Source organism: Phocoena phocoena, chromosome 11, assembly GCF_963924675.1.
Source record: "Phocoena phocoena chromosome 11, mPhoPho1.1, whole genome shotgun sequence".
Classification (NCBI taxonomy): domain Eukaryota; kingdom Metazoa; phylum Chordata; class Mammalia; order Artiodactyla; family Phocoenidae; genus Phocoena; species Phocoena phocoena.
Genome location: NC_089229.1, coordinates 71261801 through 71282816, shown reverse-complemented (window position 1 = coordinate 71282816; position 21016 = coordinate 71261801). Strand labels below are relative to the sequence as shown.

Below are 21016 nucleotides of genomic sequence, written 5' to 3'. Positions count from 1 at the left end.
TTGTCAGAATTTCTTTCACATGCATAAAGAAGAGGCATAGAAATATGTTCTCAGTTGTCACCAGAGGGGAGAAAAAAAGACAAAAGTGAATAGAATGTTCCTCTTTTTTAAAAAATGAAAAAGAATTAACCGTAGCATATCTTAAACCTGCTCACTTTAATCTTAACATAACAGAATTTATTTGTATTGCTCCCTGAGAAGTTTTCATTTAGATTTACCTTTTTTTTTTTTTTATAATTTCTTCCTATCATGGGAAATAAATGAAATATAAACTTGAAATCTGTTACAAGGGTTTAGGATATATTTTAGCATTAAGTAATTCTCCACATAAGTGTATGAAGTTCAGAAGAATTAGAAACAAGTGAAACATTTCTATTACATTATGCTTGTGAGTGTAAGAATTATCTATAAATATACTTGGCAAAATCAGACCTTTTGAAAAACAATTTTAAAAACCATTTAGATATTTGATAAACATAAAGCATGAGCAGTTTCTACTTCTCTAAATAGAATGAAAATGGATGATAATGATAAAACAATAGATGATAATTTATATCTAGCCAAATTTACATTAATTATAGATACTAGAGAGCAAATGAGATAAACATATGGTTAAAATTTGGTTTGGCTTTGAAAAAAGAATAATGATTGCAATCATCTCCATTAGTTCTTACCATGCTTACCACATTATGCTTAACATATGGCTCAATTAAAATATGCTTCCCATTAAAAAATTTTTTTCCACTATAAATTAAGTTCCATGAGGGGGAAGACTTTTGTTTGATTCACTGTGCTATCCCTAGCAACTACATCAGAGCCCATAGTGCTCATTCATTAAATACATATTTATTGAGCTCTCACTGTGTGCCTGAACCTGTCCTAGATACATAGTTGACCAGCAGTGAATAAAACAGAGAGAAAAAAAAAGTCAAAAGAAAAGCCACAACCCTACCTTCAAGGAGCTTACATTCTAGTAGGAGAGATGGTAATAAACAACTAATTAAAATATATAATAAGTCACATGGTGATTAGTGATAAAGAAAAACAACAGAGAAGGGAGATGGGGAGGCAAGACTTGCATTTAAATAGGATGCTTCTAATATTAGCATAGCCACTCCAATTTGTTATGGTACCTGTTTGCATGTTATATATTTTACAATTGCCAACCTATTTGTATATTTGAATCTAAAGTATATTTTCTGTTGACAGCATATAGTTGGATCTTATTTTTTATCCAGTCTGACAATCTCTGCCTTTTGATTAGATTATTTAATCCATTGATATTTAATATTATCATTGATGTAGCTGAATTTATATCTGCCACTGTATTTTTGCTTTCTAAATGTTCCATTTGCTTATGTCCTTTTATTTCTTCTTTATTGCTTTCTTTTGCATTAAATGAATATTTTCTAGCATAAAAATTCAACTAATTTAATGAAATTCTCTAAATATAAAAACTTAATGATTACTCTAGAGCTTACCTGGTATAATGGAATTTATCACAGTAAACTTCATATTTTTACCAACAATATCAGAGAGATATAGAAACATTACTCTTAGCACTATTCCATTCTGCCCCTTTTTTGTGCTATGGATTATTATTCATACATCTATATTATATATATTATACACCTATGTATGTTGCAAATTCAATAAACTTCTACTGAAATTATTGCCTTCTATAATTTTAATGTCTTTTAAAGAAGCTAAAAGAAGAAAGGAGAACAAGTATATATTTATAGTTTGTTATATTAAGTAACATATTAAATATCTAACATTTCTGATCCTCCTCATTTGTTTCTATCAATTTGAATTATCATCTTATGTTATTTTCTTACTGTAATACAACTTTGCTTCTACCTGTTCCTTAAAGTTATGTCAAATGTATTACATTTCTATATGCTGTAAGTCAAACAACACAATTTTATTACATACACACACCATATAAATACATTTATACATATGTATATGTGTATGGGTAGATGCATAAGTAGATAGATAAAGATAGATAAATAGATATTCTCTACAATGGCCTTTAAATCAGATAAGAGAAGAAAGAAGAAATATGTATTTATACTTTTCTAATTACATAATTACCTTTACCAGTGCTCCTTATTTTTTTTGGATGTTTTTTTCAAATTACTGTCAATGGTCAACTGCTTTCAGCCTGAAGAACTTTTTGAAATATTTCTTGTAAGTCAGGTCTGCTCCCAACAAATTCTCTGTTTCTGTTTATCTGGGAATGTCTTTATTTTGCTTTCATTTTTAAAAGGTAGTTTTATTTTCTTGGTTGACAGCTTTTCTCCCCCCTTTATGCCCCTGGTGATAAAGGGCATCTTGGATGGAAGTTCTTTTCTATTCTCAGTTACTGAAAGTTGTTTCTAAGCCCTTCATACTTACCAATATATTTTCTATTTCTGGGTTTTCCATTGCTTTCTGTAGAACTGGATTTCTATCTGTTATAATTTTTCTAAGTAAGGAACTTCTTTTAACATGTCTAACTCTTCAGGTTGCTGAAGTCAAAGACCTTCAGCTTTTTTTACACTAACAAATAGTTTTCTTTTAATATTTAAGTGATTTTTTGGATATATGTTCTAAGCTGCTTTTTTTGAGCACTTAATAATGTGTCTTTGTCTTTTTGCCTTCATTGTTTCTGACAAGAAGTCAACTATTCTTTTTACCTTATATTCCTGTATTTAATATGTCCATATTCTCTAGCTGCTCTCAAGATTTCCCTTTGTATTTGCTTTTCAGTTTGATGAGAATATATTTATCCAGATGCAGTTTACTGGCATCTTAGACCTTTGAGGTGATATCTTCCTTCAGCCTTGGAAATTCTCAGACATTATCCCTTTAGATATTCCTCTGTCCCACTCTCGCTTCTTGGTCTCTAGTGAAATATATGTTAGATTGTTTGATGTGTTCCACAGATTGTGGACACTGTGTGTGTGTGTGTGTGTGTGTGTGTGTGTGTGTCCGTGTGTGTTGATTGATTTTCAAACATTGTGTGTAAAAGAACAGAAGAGGCTGAGTAAATATTTTTTTCCCAGGAAAATTCATGTCATTCTTTCAGGGGTTGAGTCAATCTAATCTGTCATTGAGACGATCTGAGCTTTGCTGTTAAATTCAGTTCTATGCAGGCGTTAAGTGTTTTGAGTACAGGATCACAACCTTTCCCCCATATTGCATGTCTGGAGGTTTTCCAGCCTTCCTATCAGACTTCAGCTTTCTTCTCCAGCTTGGACATCAGAGAGGGCTCTTGCTCCTCCCCTGCTCCTGCCCCAGACAGCTGTTGTCTGATAATCAGTCTAAAGCACAGAGTGCTGGGGCAGTGGGGGAGAATTTTCTCAGTTCTCCTATCCTTCCCTCAGACTTCACAGATCCAAAGCACCTGCTCCTCAGATGGGAGGCAAATCTCTGTTACCCTCTTACCACTCACCCAGCCACACGTGAGCACTCACTTATATCCAGTGTAAGGCTCAGAGTGCATGCAGGGTCTCAATTTTCCTGCTGTGCTCTTAGATTTGAGCAGATCTGAGGTGTCTATGCCTTTAAGGGTGGTCTCTCAGCACTCTTGTCTGGCTTCCGAACTTTCTTGAATGCATCTGGTAAAGTCTACAGAGAAAGAGTTAGTCAACAGGTAAGGACTCTCCTTGATTTGGGGCTCCCAGGGATTCAAAATAGCCATGCCAGACTGCACTTTATCTTTAAATATCTATGAAAAGTTAAACTGCCTTTTTTCTTATGAACATCTATGACTAAATCCTCCTCTCCCCATGACTCTACTGATGATGACTTTATTTCATTGGATTTCTTCACAAACTCAGCTCTCCAATGGGCTCTAAAAAAACTATTATTTTGTAGATTATCTTGCATGTTCTTCCTGTTAGTTGGTCAGTAAAGTTATTGTGACTGTGTTCTAAGTGGAAGTGGAAAAAAAATTTATAACCAATGTAGAAATAAAAATCACGTGGTTCTTATTTACAGTGGTGTCCACTGAAAAAATAAGATATAGGATTAAATTCAGTTTCATGCAGGTAATTAGTTAAGGTGTCCAATAAATATTTTTCAAAGATACCAACTTTCAGCATTCCAATGATTAAATTTAGAATAATGAGAATAATAGACTGTAGATCTTTAAAACAATCAACTGTAAGCATTACTTCTCTGGAACATTTTTGGGGATGGACAACAGAAACCTGATAACATTCCTAGGGTTCTACAAGATGCTCAGGTCACGTTTAGAATGTGTGTTGGATTCCGTGCTGCTGCTTTCAGAGGAAAAATTATAGAATATTGTTGGTGATGGTGTGTGTGTGTGTGTGTGTGTGTGTGTGTGTGTGTGTTTGTGTGGAAAAGGAATGTTGGCCAGAATATAAAATGGCCTGGAAACTGTGCTATGAGGAGCAATTGAGAGAACCTCAGATATGTTCTTGAAAAAGGAGAAGAAAAGTGTCTTTATATTTAAAGTTCTGTCTTGTGGAAGACTAGAATTAATTGTTACCAATCCTCTGCAATTATCGTCGTGGCACATAAATGTTCCTCTGAATTTTAGATTATTTCCTCAGAATAGACATTTGTGAGTTAAATTATTGAGTGTACGCATGCTTAAGCCCATGAGCTTACTACAAAATTACGCTGTAGAAAGGTGGAATAAGTTTTATTCCAATCAACAGTATATAAGTGTCTCTTCCACCATACCTTTACTTAGTATTTACTTTTTAAATCTTTGTCAAATTGATAGGTTAAAAAAATGAAAAAGCATTAGGCTCCTTGTAGGACATTTACATTTTAGAATTTACTGTTTTATTTTTTGCCTTTCCATAGCTTCACTTTTGTTGCTCTTATTTCAAAGATAAACTTCTGGGTTTTTATGAGGCAGCATGCAAACTTTCCATAGAGAAGAAACAATGAATCACATTTTCTGGGAATTCAGAGAACAATCGGATTCTCTTTCTCTGCAAGGAACATTTTCACACCGCTGGCTCTTCTCTGAGTCCTGCCAGATGATCTACAGGTTGGATCTAGAGCCCCTAACATCACACTGAGTAGTTGTGTCAGAGTCAGAGAGAGGCCTTTAATTGTCCATTTTCATTCTGAAACAATGGACCAACTTTTTCAGCTAGATCCCCAAATGAGTAATTCTTTCTGAATAGTTTCAAATACTTGGGTTTTAGATTTAGATGGAGGATCCTAAGGGTTCAAACTGTATTTAAACCCTGAGGAAATAGCAGAACTCACTATGGCAACTTCCAAGAATCTAGAACAGGTGTGATTATATTGCCTGGAGTTATTTTTGAAACATCTGCTTTTTAGTCTGGAGGTCATTGTGCCTAGCTCTGAAGCTGCTCAGGGAACTAGTTGTCGTGGTCTGAAGGCAGAGCACCACAAAGCATGGTTGCCAGGCAATTGTGACTATTGGCCTTGGGATACCCATGAGGCTTGCTTCTCTTTTCCTCCAAAGAATAGTCAGAATTTTTTTTATTCTGAGCCTTATGGACTAAAGGTATTTGAAAATAGACCTGTAGATTAGTGCTTATGGCTGGTTATCAAAATAAAACCTTCTAAAGGGGGTCTTTTGACCTGAATATTAAAGTAAGGAGTATGTCTCTTATTCTGTATCCCTTTGCTTGAAATTTACACTTAGAAGTAAAACCAAGATTTAAATAGCTACCAGGTTAATATACAACATTTTAGTTTTTTTATAGAAAGAAACCTCTGACAGCCTTTATACAGTTAAAATCTGATTTCCAAAACTGAAATTGTCTGTAAAAAGTGGCCTGACTCAGAAATGACCCAGTTAAAACTCAGGAACTTGAGACCACAGTCCTGATTCCTGGTACTTGCCTCTATTTTGCCAAGTACTCTCCTCTCTTTCTGACTCCAGGAATAGCAAACAGGTTGCAAGGAACTTGGCTGAAGAGAGGGAACACAAAGTCCCTCTGCTCCTGATTATTGTGCATTTGGCTTGGAGCAAGAATCTCTTTCCAAAGCAAAGATGACCTTTGTTTCCAACCTATCTATGTGGGTGGTTTTGGAAAAATAAAATCCATCCAATAGTTCCTACCAGGGCTGAAGGGGTTGGAGAAGGTACAAATCCTTTTATAGGGACATTTAAGGCTCAGAATAAAATAAATAAAAATGGGTACTAGAGGTGAAACACAGTAGCAGTGGAGGAGAGAAATTGAAAAGGATCAACTCAGAGTTAAAGAGGGTGGGAGAGAGCTTAAGAGGATGGAGATGAGGTCTACCCTCTGCTTTAGACAGAGCAGGATGATTTATGAGCTAAATACAGGCATAAGAGCCATAGAGCGTGGATATTTTGTAGTGGGACAAGGTAACAGAGTGCCCTCTTTTCTTCTACCAGTTGCCTGCCTGATTCAGGGTTGAAGGAGACAATAAAGTTATACACACGGTTGTGCTTCTTGCATTAAGACATTGTCGACTCTAAATAAGCACAACTTTTGTATTTGTAGTTTATTTGTATTTTTTACAAATATTTATAAAGTACTTCTACTTACAAAACATTATTCTAGGTGTACATTCTAGGCACTGAGTGGTTCCCAAACATGAATAAGAAGTAAAGGAAACATATGTATGTCCATAAATAATAACCAGGAACAAACAAGGGGGGACATAGAGACATATTATAGGTGTGGCCTGGTATGGACATAGCCGATCTTGAAGTTCAAGTTGTAAAGTGGTGATATGGGCTACCGAGCTCAAGATTGGACTGGAAAAAAGTTAGAAAGCAAACTTTTAAACCCTGTTCTTATGATGTGGTATGCATCCAAAGTCCTGTCCCCCTCTGGGAAAGGAAAGCAGGCCATATACAGAGCCATTTTTAATTCTAAACACATTTTTATAAAATGATTGGCTTTAGTCATTTTTTGCTAAGTTAGCCCTATTACTTATATAAATGGTTTTATAGAGGGGGTATTATAAAGATATGACAAAAACTTATTTGTTTTAGATACTTATCTTCTCATAAGTACTGATGTTAGTGTGTATTAACAATGATCATAATTGGTTTTGTTCTAAAAAGAGAGGTGTTCACAACTGTTAGCTATCCTTGTAGACTATATTATTAACTTATAGATATCAAATTCTTTCCTTAATCATTTGGAAGGTACATTCTGGAAGTCCATCTTCCTAACATCCACTTCCAGCTTCCCCTTTTGAAAGTTGTTTGCATCACTGGGTCAAGGGTTTCCCACTAAGGTCTGTCTTCTCATGGTTGTAACTCCAAGGCTTTCTGCTTATTCTTCTTCCTCTCTTCATCTCAGACTTCATTTAGTCACAGGCCTTACTCCTCATCTGGAATCTAAAACCTACCCTAAAATGACATCAGTTGACTTTTCTTTCTTTATCTCTCTCCATTCTTCCAAATGTTTTCTGTAGTAAAGTATGAATTTCTACCCTTTGAACATATTCCTGATCTTCCATTTGTTTGGAGATATTTTCATACTGGATCCTCATACATGCTCAGAATCAGTCTGTCAGCTCTAGTTTTCACTGCATATCCATCTGGCTCTTCCTGTCTGATACAGCCTTCACCTGCCTCTACTTGTTGACTGCCCAGCTGCTTGGAAAAAGCCCCAGGGTAGCCTTTACCATCGTGAGAACACCATGCTCTTGTCAAGAGGGACCCTTTAGAATGGTTCCCGTATTTCCATTCTTCAAGCATTTAAATGGTGCTGGGGTTTTGCAGCATAAGAAGCAGGAGAGAGGATTAGACTGCCTCCTTGACCCTTCTATTATACTTTTTTACTTGGAAACCCCGGACTCACAAACTCACAAATATTTCCATCAGCTTCAGCCTCTAAACCTCTGTATTAATTCCCTATGTCTGTCATAACACATTACCACAGATCTGATGGTTTGAAACAGCAGAAGTACAAAACTAAGGTGTTGAAAGGGCTGCACCTTCTCCAAGGATCTCAGGGAACAACCCATTCCTTGCCTCTTCTAGCTTCCAGAGGCTCCAAATACTCCTTGGCTTGTGGCTGCATCACTTCAATTTCTGCCTTTGTGGTCACATTTCACTCTTCTATATGTCTCTTTGCTGTGTTTCTTTTATAAGGACACTTGTCACTGGATTTAGGGCCCATCTAGATAATCCAGGATATCTTATCCAAAGATTCTTAACTTAATTTGTCTTAAAATTAAAATGGTCTACAAGACCCTTTTTCCAAATAAGCTCACATTCATAGGTTCTGGTGATTTGAACACAGACATATCTCTTGTGTGGGGGGAGTCACCATTCAACCCACTACAATGGCTCCTTCTATAGGAGGCTCAAAATCATAACAAGGCATCTAGTGAAGAAGGAGGCCACTCTACCCAGTGTCATAGCAACCAGCTCTGTGTTTTCCTTTTCTCCATGAAGAGTCCTTTGCAAATCAAAAATTCATCTTCCCTCTTCCAATTACCTAAAATAACTTCCTATGTACACGAAGTAAGACAAACAAATCCCAATTTGGTGTGAGGAAGAGGTAGAGCAAACAGGAGATAAAGAGGCAGAATTAAAACAGAGGAGAAGGAAAGCCAAACTTTTAATCAGAAAGTCAAAAATATATGTCAAATATATAAAACAAATTTTTAACAAAATAAAAGACTGGATGGTAAAACTAGTGTCTAGGAGAGTTATGCCACACGTGACATGAGGCATGGGATAGTCTGAGCCATTAGGAATTTGTCTAAAAGTAGAAACTGGGCACTGGGATGCTTAACATTTATTGTGATGATGGGTACAACATCTTAAAAAGCTATTTATTCGTGGTCTGCAGTGCCAGATAAAAATTCCTTGAGTAATAAGATAATGAGTCATATATAAGTCTAAGGGAACACATTTTCCAATAAGTGATGTACAGGTATTTACATGCATATGTATGTGTAAGTTAATTATTAAAAACACATGTGAGAATATTTTAGGGGAGCTTAAAATAATGTATAATCCTGCCTTGGTTGTATGTTTTATCATACCTCAACTAAATAAGCAGTCTTGAATGTATCTTACCCCTAAGTTATAATTTTCCTGTTAGTATCTAGTAGCATCAATTCTGAGAAATACTTAATAAATCTGAATGAATTATTATAACCTTTATTATCAGTGTCCCAAAGGATTTGGGTATAAATCTAAAAAGCTAACTACAAAAGAGTATAAACATACAGGTACCCTAGTAATTAATCATTCACTACCCATACACTACATCAGTGGCAGTCCATAAAAATTTTAACTGCACAAGTTGTACCTTTGCCTCAAGAAATCTTCCTAGATTCTGTCTTCAGAATACAGCCCCTCACTGTTCGAGTTGTAGACAGTGAACGAGCAGCAGAAGCAAGAGCTGGGAGCCGGTTAGAAATGTAGACTCTCAGTGCTCCCACCCTGTACTTAATAAATAAATGATCCATGTGCATATCTCTCTTTCTAACGTGTTATCTATTAAGGACCTCTCCTCTCACTCCCTTGAATTTAACATTTTGTCATTCCTACTTTTTATTTTTATTTCAACTCAATGGAACATGTACCATTTTCTCAAAACAGTAAAATAAAAAGAGAGAATTATAAGAATGATGTTACTCAACTAATATTCTCTATTTAATATTTATTTTATTTAGATCCTCCGATTATTGAAGGAAATATGGAGGCAGCAAGAGCAGTTGATTTAATCCCGTGGATGGAATATGAATTTCGTGTGCTAGCAACCAATACCTTGGGTATAGGAGAGCCCAGTATACCATCAAGCAAAATTAAGACAGATGGTGCTGGTATGTAGAAGAAACTTTTTAAAATTTAAAAGGTCTATAAATTCAGTGACACCTTAGCATATAATTGAATGTATTTGGAAATAACGCTCTGAGGTAAGTAGTTTATCTAAAAAATGTGTGTATATGTATCTCACACAGGTGTGTGCATTCTGTGTCAAGACAGTCAAAAACCAAAAGAGAAAATATAAAGCTTTAGAGTATCCTTACATAATTAATGGAAAAGAGGTAAATAGAAGCAACTATATGATCCACTGAACATCACTTAAATGAAGTTGGTGTTTAGAATATAAACTTTAATGTAAATTATGAATCTTAACCGGGCAGAGTCATGGTTAAGCAGATTCCATGATTTAGAAGGCTCACAATTTGTTTTCTCTCTCAAAGACATGGGTAACCGAACAGCCACGTGGATGGAGGGTATGGGCAGGAGAGCAGGGTGAGCCTGGCAAGGAGGGAATGTGATGGGGTCTCTTGGATCTATACCACCTGGGGAGTCAGAGCATCTCAGAAATAGCTATAATGTGTTCTTTTAATATTAGATGTCACTCTAAATGTGCTCTTTTATCACAGCTCAACCATGGCTATTCTTCCAATTTAGGTTCACATTTTTATGCTAAATACCAACTCCATTTTAATAGCCTTTTATACAAGAAATACCCCACTCTGTTTTCCTTCTCCCTTGAATTTCTAGGCAAAAATATTGTTCTGATTCTAATAATAACTCTTCTTTATTATTCCCTGTCTATGAAAAAGAAAATGTTTTGTAGACTCTCTGAGTTTATTTTTACTGCGCCTTGCCAAACTTCAGTGCTTTATTTGGGGGAAAATATTTTAAATGGATGACAGAATGCCATTAAAATTCTGCTGTGATATCTTAATATCACTTATCCACATTTCTGGCTACATCAATTCCTTGGCCTAACTTCTAAATAGAATTATGAATTGTGCTGTCTTTAGTTTTTAAAGCCAAGTTATTCACAGAGACTGTCATCAATAAGTTATCTCTTAAAGTTTCATGTAATTTCATGTAATTTATCAGATAAAAATGATGATTCTGTAATAAAGGAAGAACAGAAACACTAAAATACTGATCTGTGCTGAGCATTTTCAGATACATTTCAGTTAATCCTCACAATAATATTTTGAGGTAGGTATTACAATCCAATGCTCATTAATAGGCAGTAGACTCAGAAACACTGAACAGTTTACCTAGGTTAATATAACTACTTGCAAGATTCAGAATTCAAGCACAGACCTGATACATTCAACTTTCTCTCTTAAAGGTGTTTTCTCAAGCAGGACTCCTAAACACACAGCCATTTATATGAACCTTTATTTTTGCATTCTAGTAGAAGCTCATATTTCATTCTAAGTTACAGAGCTAGATATGACTTAAACACCGTTTTTTGTTTTAGTATATCCACCTGTGAAATGAACACAATTGTTCCTTTTTCTCTGCCTTGCAGAAATCTCATTAGGATACGGAGGTAATATATGTTGCAGCTTTAGAGAACACAGATACCGCATAGCCAGGATCCTTGTGTTTGTTTGGTTTTGATTATTCCCTAGAGCCTCCTATGTTTGTAATAGAAGTTTCTGTGTGATGGACTGAACACAGTTGCCCTTTCTTGAAAAACAAAAATAAAAAGGAACTGGCACATTATCTGACTGGTGGTTTCAACCACATAATTCATGCTGAGAGATCATGCACTTGCTTTGATATAACAAGTGTTCATTTTCAAAATAAAATTGCAAAAATATCCAATGATTAAGTTGGTCTAAGCAAACTTATTTCAGTTAAAAATTATAACATGCTTATCTCAGATATAGGTCTTTTTTTATCTCATTGAGCTTGGTTAATTTTCTGTGATCTGTTGACTAGCACAATATGAATTAATTCTGATCCAAAAACAACATTGTTCATGGGGAGGGAAGATACTTTCTCTGGCATTGATGATAGGAGTAGACCCTCCCCGCTGTTACCAAAAAATTGTAGAAACTCTGTTACCAAAAAATTATGTATTATTTATTTCAAAAATGATTGCTTTAGTATACTTCGGTTGATTGTCTGGACAGAATTATAAGAACTTGGATTTTTTTTTAATCTCAGTGTATATTTGATTAAATTAAATGTTTTTAAGAACAGCAACAGCAAAACATGTTTCAGAAAGAAAGATTCAATCTGATTCTTTCATCTGTGAATCTATAAATATAATTTATATTTAGTATCATATTTAGAAGATAAGAATACTTTTTGATGTGCTTGCTACCTGTAGTTTGTATGTAACTCTGAAGACTTTCCAACCTTAATGTCTTCTTATCTTCAGAAATGCTGGGAAAAAATTGTTTTAGTGATATTAAACCTAAAATTTTGGTAAGGTTGCTACTTTCAACTAACAACTTTTGGCATCACCTTCATTAAGCATGACCTCTAACATGTTTGCTCAAATGGTATTTTGTTAAGGAATTAATTCTCTCTCTAGTGTACTTGGAAAATAACTTCTCTTAAAGGCCTTCAGACACAAAAGTGAAGTGATAACGGTCTTACTCACAATGCAAGATTTGGTCCAATCGTGATATAATAAGATGATGCCTTCCTTTCAGTTGTGAAAAAATAAATCCTATAACCTCTAATACATTTGTTAATCTTTCATAAGAAAATATTTTTGGATCCTTTATTAATCAAGTTTTATGGCTACTATCATTTATGCATTTGCTGTATGTTATCACAGAGTGCTAAATTCTCTACTTGCATTGCTCCACTTAATTCCCACAATGACTTTATGCAACTGGTATTATTTATCCTAATTTTACAGACAAAGAAGTCAAGATTACACTTGGTTAATGTGAAGCAGAGCTAGTATTCAAATTCAGGGCTTTGCAATTCTAAAAGCTTCATTCCTAAATAATTTTCTAGGAGGGCAATATGCAGTATTAAAGCTCTGAGACACTGATCCTTTAGTAGAATACTGGTTCCATCATTTAAAACTCTGTGATTAGAGGCATGTTACTTAACCTCTCTGAGCCTCAGGTTTCTCATCTCTAAGTGGAAATTATTTATCTTATGAATTTTTTTATGATTAAAAACATGTAAGGAAAGCAAAGTTAGTGCTGCCTAGTGCATAATATTTTCTGAATAAAATTTTTATTATGCCATTAATGCTCATTTTAAGCTTTAATATGCTTATAAGAAAATATTGATCACCTCTTTTGGCAATATATTTCCATTTTTATTAACATAAAAGAGGATCATATAATTTCATGTAATTTTAATCATCTTAAAGGAATAATTAATATATTTAATACAATACAATCCAACAGACTTTCTCTTTAATTTCTGTTTTTCATTTCATCCTGTTTTTGAAAAATTGAATATTCATAAAATTGGACATTTACATTTTTTATCCTTACAAAAAAATAAAAATACTTTCTGAAACAGGGGGATGTTTTTCTCGTCACGTACCATTATAACAACTCTCTAAGAGATACCAGCATATGTTATGTGGGATAAAGGCTGGTTCCCATTTGATGGAAATGTTGCTCTTGTGCCTCATTATACTGATTGAAAGACAGGACATTATCTAGTGCGGCATATGCCCTTATCTGTCCAATTACTTAATTTTAAGATTGCCAGCCACAGTTGGGTATATTCTTTGGTTTCAGACAAGTGCATTATAAAATGGTTGGCCCCAAATGAAGAATTAGATGTGTTTGTAATCATTGTAACCCATTTAATTTTGACTGTAAATAAGAGATAACAGAAGCATCCTTCAAAGTGATGTGTCATTGTAAGACATACCCCCGTAGCTAATAGCTCTGCAGGTGCAGTTGGTAAGTCGATATCCTAAAATGGTACATTCAGGTTTGTTTTGACAACTTTGCTATTTATTTGCCAGATCAAACTAAGAAGGAAAAGAGAAAAAATAACATAACACTGATTATGAAAGTGCTGATTGCCCTTTCATATTATGTAGAGAGCTTTAATTTTATGCCTAATGAAGCTATTCGGCTGTGTCATTTATTTTTATTTTTTTAGATATGTTTGATAAAGGAGGAGGATGGTGCTAAGAACAAGTTTTATAGCTAGTAAGGTGCTATGTTAAAGTTAACAGCTGTCACTAGTTATGTAATAGAAAAAAAATTTTTTTTTAAAGAAGCAAAGAGTATAGATTTTTAAGTCATCAGGAGGCCTGAGTTAAAGTTGCAGCTTCTCTACATGTGAGTAGTGCGACCTGGGCTAGTTAACTAACTACTTTTGGGACTCATCTGCCTATTTTATAAAAAAAGAATAATGCTACTTTTCTGTATATTTATTTTAAAGTGCTGACCTGAGTACCCAATTAGGTACGATATGTAAAAATCATTTCTAAGTTCTAGATGAGTCTTTTAATAAGCTGGGCTTTTTTATTCATTTATTCATTCATCCATTCATCCAGCAAACTTCTACCAGGGATTTTTAACACATTGAGGATATTTAACACATTGAATTAAAACCAGTTGTACATATTTAATTTTACTACACTAGCGTCTTCAGGACCAGAATCAGATTTTATTCATATTGTTAACTTTAGTGCTTAACACAACACAGTGTCTATAACTGGTACTTAAAATTATTTATAGAAGGAAAAGAGAGGAACAAGAAGGGAAAGAGGATGGTTCTTGCAATTGTAAGTTAATAGAGGATAATGAAAAGTAGTGATCAAACCTACTGTGATATTTGCATATTAAAATTCAGAAAAATATATTACCAAATATAATTTGTTTTGTTTGAAACAAGGTTAACATATACATTAGATGCTTTTGTTTTTAATACACTGAGATAAACTAGGAAGTGTTCATTCTTTCACTTAAGTGAAAAATCCATAATCAGTTTGGGTTCTTTATAATAACTTTACTATGCATTATGCTTATTTCAGTTTGTAGCATTCTTTTCTGCCCATCTAAACATTCCCCCAGATGACTTGTCTTTAGACTATCATTCTGTTGAGCAGTTAACGAATTTACCCTGCTACGCCCATTTAACTTTCCTGTTTGAGAACAAAATCTAGATTAATAAGCAAACTACAATTTTGGCCTGATAAGATCTAAAGACATTAATGTTTTTGTGAACAATTTCAGACCCTATATAATTTTTACCTGGGAAGAGCATCAATTTAACATGGTAGATGCATAAAGAATGTTAGCAATCTGGTCCACCATCAGAGCAGGAGATCATAAGAATTATGAAGAACTCATTTGAATATCCAAATATTATACAGTTCATTTGATTTTATTAATGACTTCAGAAAGAAAATATATTTATAGATAGAATAAAAGCAGATGTAAGGCTTTAATCCCTTTGTTTATCTAGCCCCTAGAGCATTACTTACATACCATTTTGAATCTCTTACTAAAAAATTTGTTTTAAATCACAGTGAAATTCTGATGCAAATTGAAATGAGAAGCTACATTCATGGTAACTTTATTTCTGTAAAAATGGAAAACAATAATTAACAAAAACTGAGTAGTCCATATATTTTAAATCAAGGGCCTTTCTTCCTATACTCCATGATTTTTATAATTTAGGATTTGTCACAGGGCAGTTTGTACATTGTTAAATAAAACGCCAAAGCCCCAAATGTTACTTATATGCAAATATTTAAGCATTCAAATTTACAAGTAAAATTGGCAACAGTTTCTTTTCATAGGAAAGAATAATCATGACATTGGCTTGATTTTCTTTTTAAATATTTTTTAGATCTACAACTGAAATACAAAAGCCTTCCTATAAACATCATTAAGGAATCATTATTAGACTGAAATCATTGCAAAAAGACAAGTTTAAAAGCCTCACTATTTTAAATTGTTTATTCATTGTTAATTCAAGAATTTTGTATTTTTCCTAAATATTTGTTTAAATTCTTTTTAATAATTTATCGTTAAGAGAAAGTCTATTTTGCTCACTGTCAGATGCCCTGGAGGCTAAAGTTACGTAAACTTCCTTGTGCTCAGGGTGATTTACTTCCCTGAAAGGAATCAGTATTTGGCCAAGTCCTCCTGTTTTCTGCAGGGCTGAATACAAATACAGAGTAGTTAGGTATTCAGATACATGTCAAATATGTAGGTTATATGCCAATTCCACTTGTGAAAAAATATCCCTTAGCTCCTAAAGCTACAAATGAACGTGCAAAGCTTAAAGAAGGAAATTAAAATATAAAACACTCTATGATTCCAAGTAAGATATAAAACACTCTATTAAGAGATATAGCTAGGGCTTCCCTGGTGGCGCAGTGGTTGAGAGTCCGCCTGCTGATGCAGGGGACGTGGGTTCATGCCCCGGTCCGGGAAGATCCCATATGCCACGGAGTGGCTGGGCCCGTGAGCCATGGCCGCTGAGCTGAGCCTATGCATCCGGAGCCTGTGCTCCACAACGGGAGAGGCCACAACAGTGAGAGGCCCGCGTACCGCAAAAAAAAAGGAAAAAGAGATATAGCTACCTTTATTTCTGTGCTTTTGTTCTGTCTTATTTTCAGCATCGTGAACTCAATGGATGATCTTTGAGGAGGAAAATAATCTTGAATTACTTATTTGAAGTGTGTTAGACCTGAAACTAAAAGTGACGAAATGGGAAAAATATTCACTCTAACATAAACATACTCTATTTTTAGCTCTGTTCTAAATAACAAAGGTTAATATTGATTATAATTTAAAAGATTATAGTGAAATGCTTTGGCAAATATACTTGTCATGATGAAGGCAATATTTGATTCAACAAATTGCAATATAATAAATTAAATTATTCTAGAGTTATTTTTGAAATTATTTGCCTTGTGACCACAATATTTGTACTTAAACACAAAATTTGATTTATTCATTGATTATAAGACATGTTCTTTGTTTCTGTATAGCATGTAAAATTTTAACCTCAGAATATGAGTTATGAGGCTTAAAGGGTTTCCAGCAGTATTTTAATGTCCCAGCCTTCAATATGTATTTCATCTAAAGTGCTACAAGTAAATTACCTTTTAACACCCCCATGCACTCAATTTAATTTCTAACACTCAAGTGGTGACAGTTAATAATAAATAATAAAATAAAATAAAATAATAAAATATAATCTCTCAAGCTTCACATTAATTTCTTAATCAGGAAAGGAAGCCATATAGTTTTATAGATATAAAGAAAAGCCTGTATTTTGTTTGTTTCTGTGCAATTAATGTGCATAGTTCAGCAAAGAATTTATGTGGCTAACATAGAGGAAGTTTTGAAGTATTTATCTGTGAATCACAATTACTTGTTAGGATCTCTAACTCAGTAAATGAGTACTCTGTAGAAGGTGTGACAGTTTCCTTTAGGGAAGGACTATTTGGGGAGTCATGGAAGAACTGACATGTCATCTGTTCTTTAAAATGTTAAAAGAGCCGGGAATGATATTTCGGACTGAACCACAGCGATTGTGTGGGAAAATGTATGTCCTCAGTAAAAGCATGGTCTTTACCTGCGTAGCTAGGTAGCTGGTCTCCAACTGCCTGGAGTGCAGGAACAAACTATGCTTTAGCATTATCTGTACAACTCCAATTAGATGCAAATCCAATAAGGTAAAGACTACAATAAGATAAGAGTATGCAAATCTGATAAGATATAGCACCCACCCTGAAGGACTTCCAAGGAGAGAGAATAACTTGGAGAAAAACAAAGAGGCCGTTGCACTTGGTAGTTAAAAGAAATTTTGTGATTTTTGAGAGAGTGATTTCAGTAATATGAAGTGGAAACAGATTATGGGTTGTTAAAAAGTGATTATGGAGTGAAGTATAAAAATAGTCATATATCATTCTTTGCAGTTCAGTGACAGGAAAGGGTGAGATTAAGAGGAAAACAGTATTACAGGATGATTTTTAAGGCTGGAGAGACTGAAAAGGATAGTCATTACAGTAGAGACTGAAAAATAGAAGGATAATGTAAAAAGATGGAAGTAGGTGAGAACTGGAGTCACTGATGGGACAGGGTTCCAGAAGAGATTTAGGCATTGAAAATAAGAGCATAAGAACAGCATTAGATTTCTGTTTCCAAATATTTCAGGGAAGCATAATCCTATGTTAATGCACATGCACTGTTTCTTAACAGTTATTTGTAGATTGAGGCATAAAACTAACACAACAGTGAGTTGTTAGGTCATAGAGTTCAAAGCGAGCTGTGAAATATTTTACCAATAAAATACGTCTAATCTTTCAAAAGCATATTAAATAAAAGGACACAGAAAAAAAAAAAGATGGGAAGGCAAATTTGCTTCACTACTTTGTTGAAGGAAACTAATACATTTCCTGTGGCACTGAACCAATTCTTTTCTTGGCAGTAAAACATTATTACAGCAACTATGCGGCATTGGATCATGTGTGCAGCTTGCCTTTCCTGGTGAAAGAAAACATGTACAGTTTCTAAGTGAATAAGAACTCTAACATAAGAAAATAATTACAGGGCCTCTCATTTGTAGCTTTGTTTATTTGTTTCAGCACCTAATGTGGCTCCTTCAGATGTAGGAGGTGGGGGTGGAAGCAACAGAGAACTGACCATAACATGGGCGGTAAGTGCTAAGAAGTTGCATATGTTAATAGGCTGCTTTACCTACACTTAATCTCAAACCCATTTTGCTTCCTGAAATAAATTGAAATAAAAGACAATGCCCCAAACGCAAACAACAATAAATTACTAAAATTATTTTTTTTTCTTAAATGCATGCCAGATTTTACCTGGCTTACTATGGCTTAGTGCAATTCTTATACCAAAACAGATTATTGATGCTAAAGTATCTGTAGGTTTAAAGATTAAACAAACATTCAACTCTCTCATTCCAGAGCTATTTTGTACTCTCTGTGGCCTGGTAACCCAATTGCAATTCACATTTGCTCTGGACTTTCAGAACTCCAACGATTCAGTTAAAAATTTTTTTGTATCAGCATCTGTTTTAAAATTGGAGCTTGCTTTCTCACTTCAGACTTACTTTCATCACCATGTGTAATCTATCATTGGTCAGTCTTAGAAGTCCCCCCAAATGACTTGTTATTGAGGTGTCCAAAACATTGTATTAAATTTTTATGACCCAAAGGGGAGTTTTTTTTCAGAGTCTATGATGTCTGGAAAACAATGCGTCTTAGCTGAATTTTTGAAGTGAGAGAGATACTGGGGGTGGGAAAGGCTTTGGTAACATAGATTTGCCTGAATTAGACATCTGGCGTTTATCTAGGTAACATGTTTTATATAGCTCTATGTATCCGTTAAATATTTTTAGTATTTAATCACTGCAGAAAGTCAAAGAACACAACTAAGGCTCCAAAGGATTCTGAGAACTACAGGAAAAATGACAGGTTTTATTCTTTACATGAGTTAAATTGATTTATATAATAAATGGATATTTAGCAGAAATTGACTTCACTCTGTGCTCTGTAGTCATATTTTATACTTGGCATTTAAATCACATTTTTAAGTAAGATTTAGAAAAAAAATGCCTTTTCTTCATTCAAATCTCAAATGATTTGTCAGTTCTAGTGTCAGTGTATCACACAAAAGTGAAGATATTGGAAAAATTTTAACATTTTCCTCCTTTCTTTAGGCTTGATTTTCTTAAACTGTGTAGATATGTGCGTCACAATAAGATGAGGAGCTTGTCAAATAATTCAGAATTGGGAATTCCTATTTCAAAAATTTGAAATCAATTCTCTGAGACTAGGACCTGAGAATCACTAATTTTTGAAAACTCCATAGCTAATTCTGATCTACTAAATTGCAAAAACTAAGTATAGAACTATCAATAAGAAAAAATATTTAAATTATGGTGGGAATGTTAGGCTATTCTATTAATAATGTAAAATCATATTTTGTACATCCTTGTGATCATGCTTCAGGATTTCTATATTGTGCAACCAAGAACAACTTCTTTTCCCTTTGAACTTTGTACATTTACAGACATTCCTGTTTAACCTATGGATATTCAAGCTACTGTGTTGTATTTAGTTCAAGGTTTTTCCTCAAGACACCATAACTTTGATATTCTGGTGAAAAAAGTCAATATACAATGGACACATTTACTTTATTGGCTAAAAAAGACTAAATGATGGATACTCAGTAGAACTTGCTTTGAGTCAGTATTTATAAATAATGGATTGTTAGGGCTGACACAGACTTCTTTATTGAGCAATTGTTATATAATAATAACTCTGAGAAAATAATGCAAAACAGAGCTCTTACTTCAGCCCTGGAGTCAGAAAGGGCCCATAGCCAGCCTCCTACAGATCAGTGCAATGTTATCCCTTCCTCCTTTCGCATTCTTTTTCCTCTGACCAGTTTCTATTGTTTGGTTACAATACAGATATTCCAGAGTATTGTTAACTGTCTTACCATAGCCTTTCAACTCTAAAGAAATTCATTTACTTATCCATTGAATAAATACTACTTGAGGCTTTGCTCTAGAGTCTAGGTAAATGAAACTGACAATAACCCTGCCCTCATGAAACTTATGTTATACTAGTGGAGAGAGACAGTAAAGTAGACAATAAGTAGAATATGTAGTGTAGATCATTATTATTGTATTAAATACAATACAATGAGAGAGGGACTTTCTGACAAATGGGAAAGCATCCTTTCTGACAAATGGGAAAGCATCCTAGAAGGAAGGAACTGAAAGTAAAAAAGCCCAGAGTGGGAGCCCCCGTGGGGTGTTCCAGAAATAACGAATTTGGTAAATGAAGTCACCACATGTTGGAGCACATTTGTGCCCTGGCCTTTTCATGCAGCTCTCACTTATGAACTAAGAATGTTTTTACAGAAAGCATGCTTCCATGTGTAGCATATTTATTGTTTGCATAGGATTTTCCCCATGTTAACCGTATTGCTTAAACCTATTAAATATTTCAATTTCTATTCAGCCTTTGTCAAGAGAATACCACTACGGCAACAATTTTGGTTACATAGTGGCATTTAAGCCATTTGATGGGGAAGAATGGAAAAAAGTGACAGTTACTAACCCAGATACTGGCCGCTATGTTCATAAAGATGAGACCATGCGCCCTTCCACTGCATTTCAAGTCAAAGTCAAAGCTTTCAACAACAAAGGAGATGGACCATACAGCCTCACAGCCATCATCCACTCCGCGCAAGATGGTAGGTGAAAGACCCCACTGACCTGATGAGGGATTCTGCTTCTCCAGTAGGCATTTTGTTTGCTGTCTTTCGAGCCTACTTATTAAGATCTTTTTAAGATACCACACATTTT

At 34.4% G+C, this 21016-nt stretch overlaps 1 protein-coding gene across 1 annotated transcript in view; it reads left to right on the top strand.

Annotated features, from left to right (window-relative positions):
- CNTN1 (contactin 1) overlaps positions 1-21016 on the top strand; it is a 230812-nt gene that overhangs the window by 147009 nt on the left and 62787 nt on the right. Inside the window, exons 17-19 of the mRNA XM_065886561.1 lie at positions 9622-9771; positions 18261-18331; positions 20670-20904. Coding sequence (XP_065742633.1) covers positions 9622-9771; positions 18261-18331; positions 20670-20904 — 456 coding nt within the window. The remainder of the gene's footprint in view (positions 1-9621; positions 9772-18260; positions 18332-20669; positions 20905-21016) is intronic.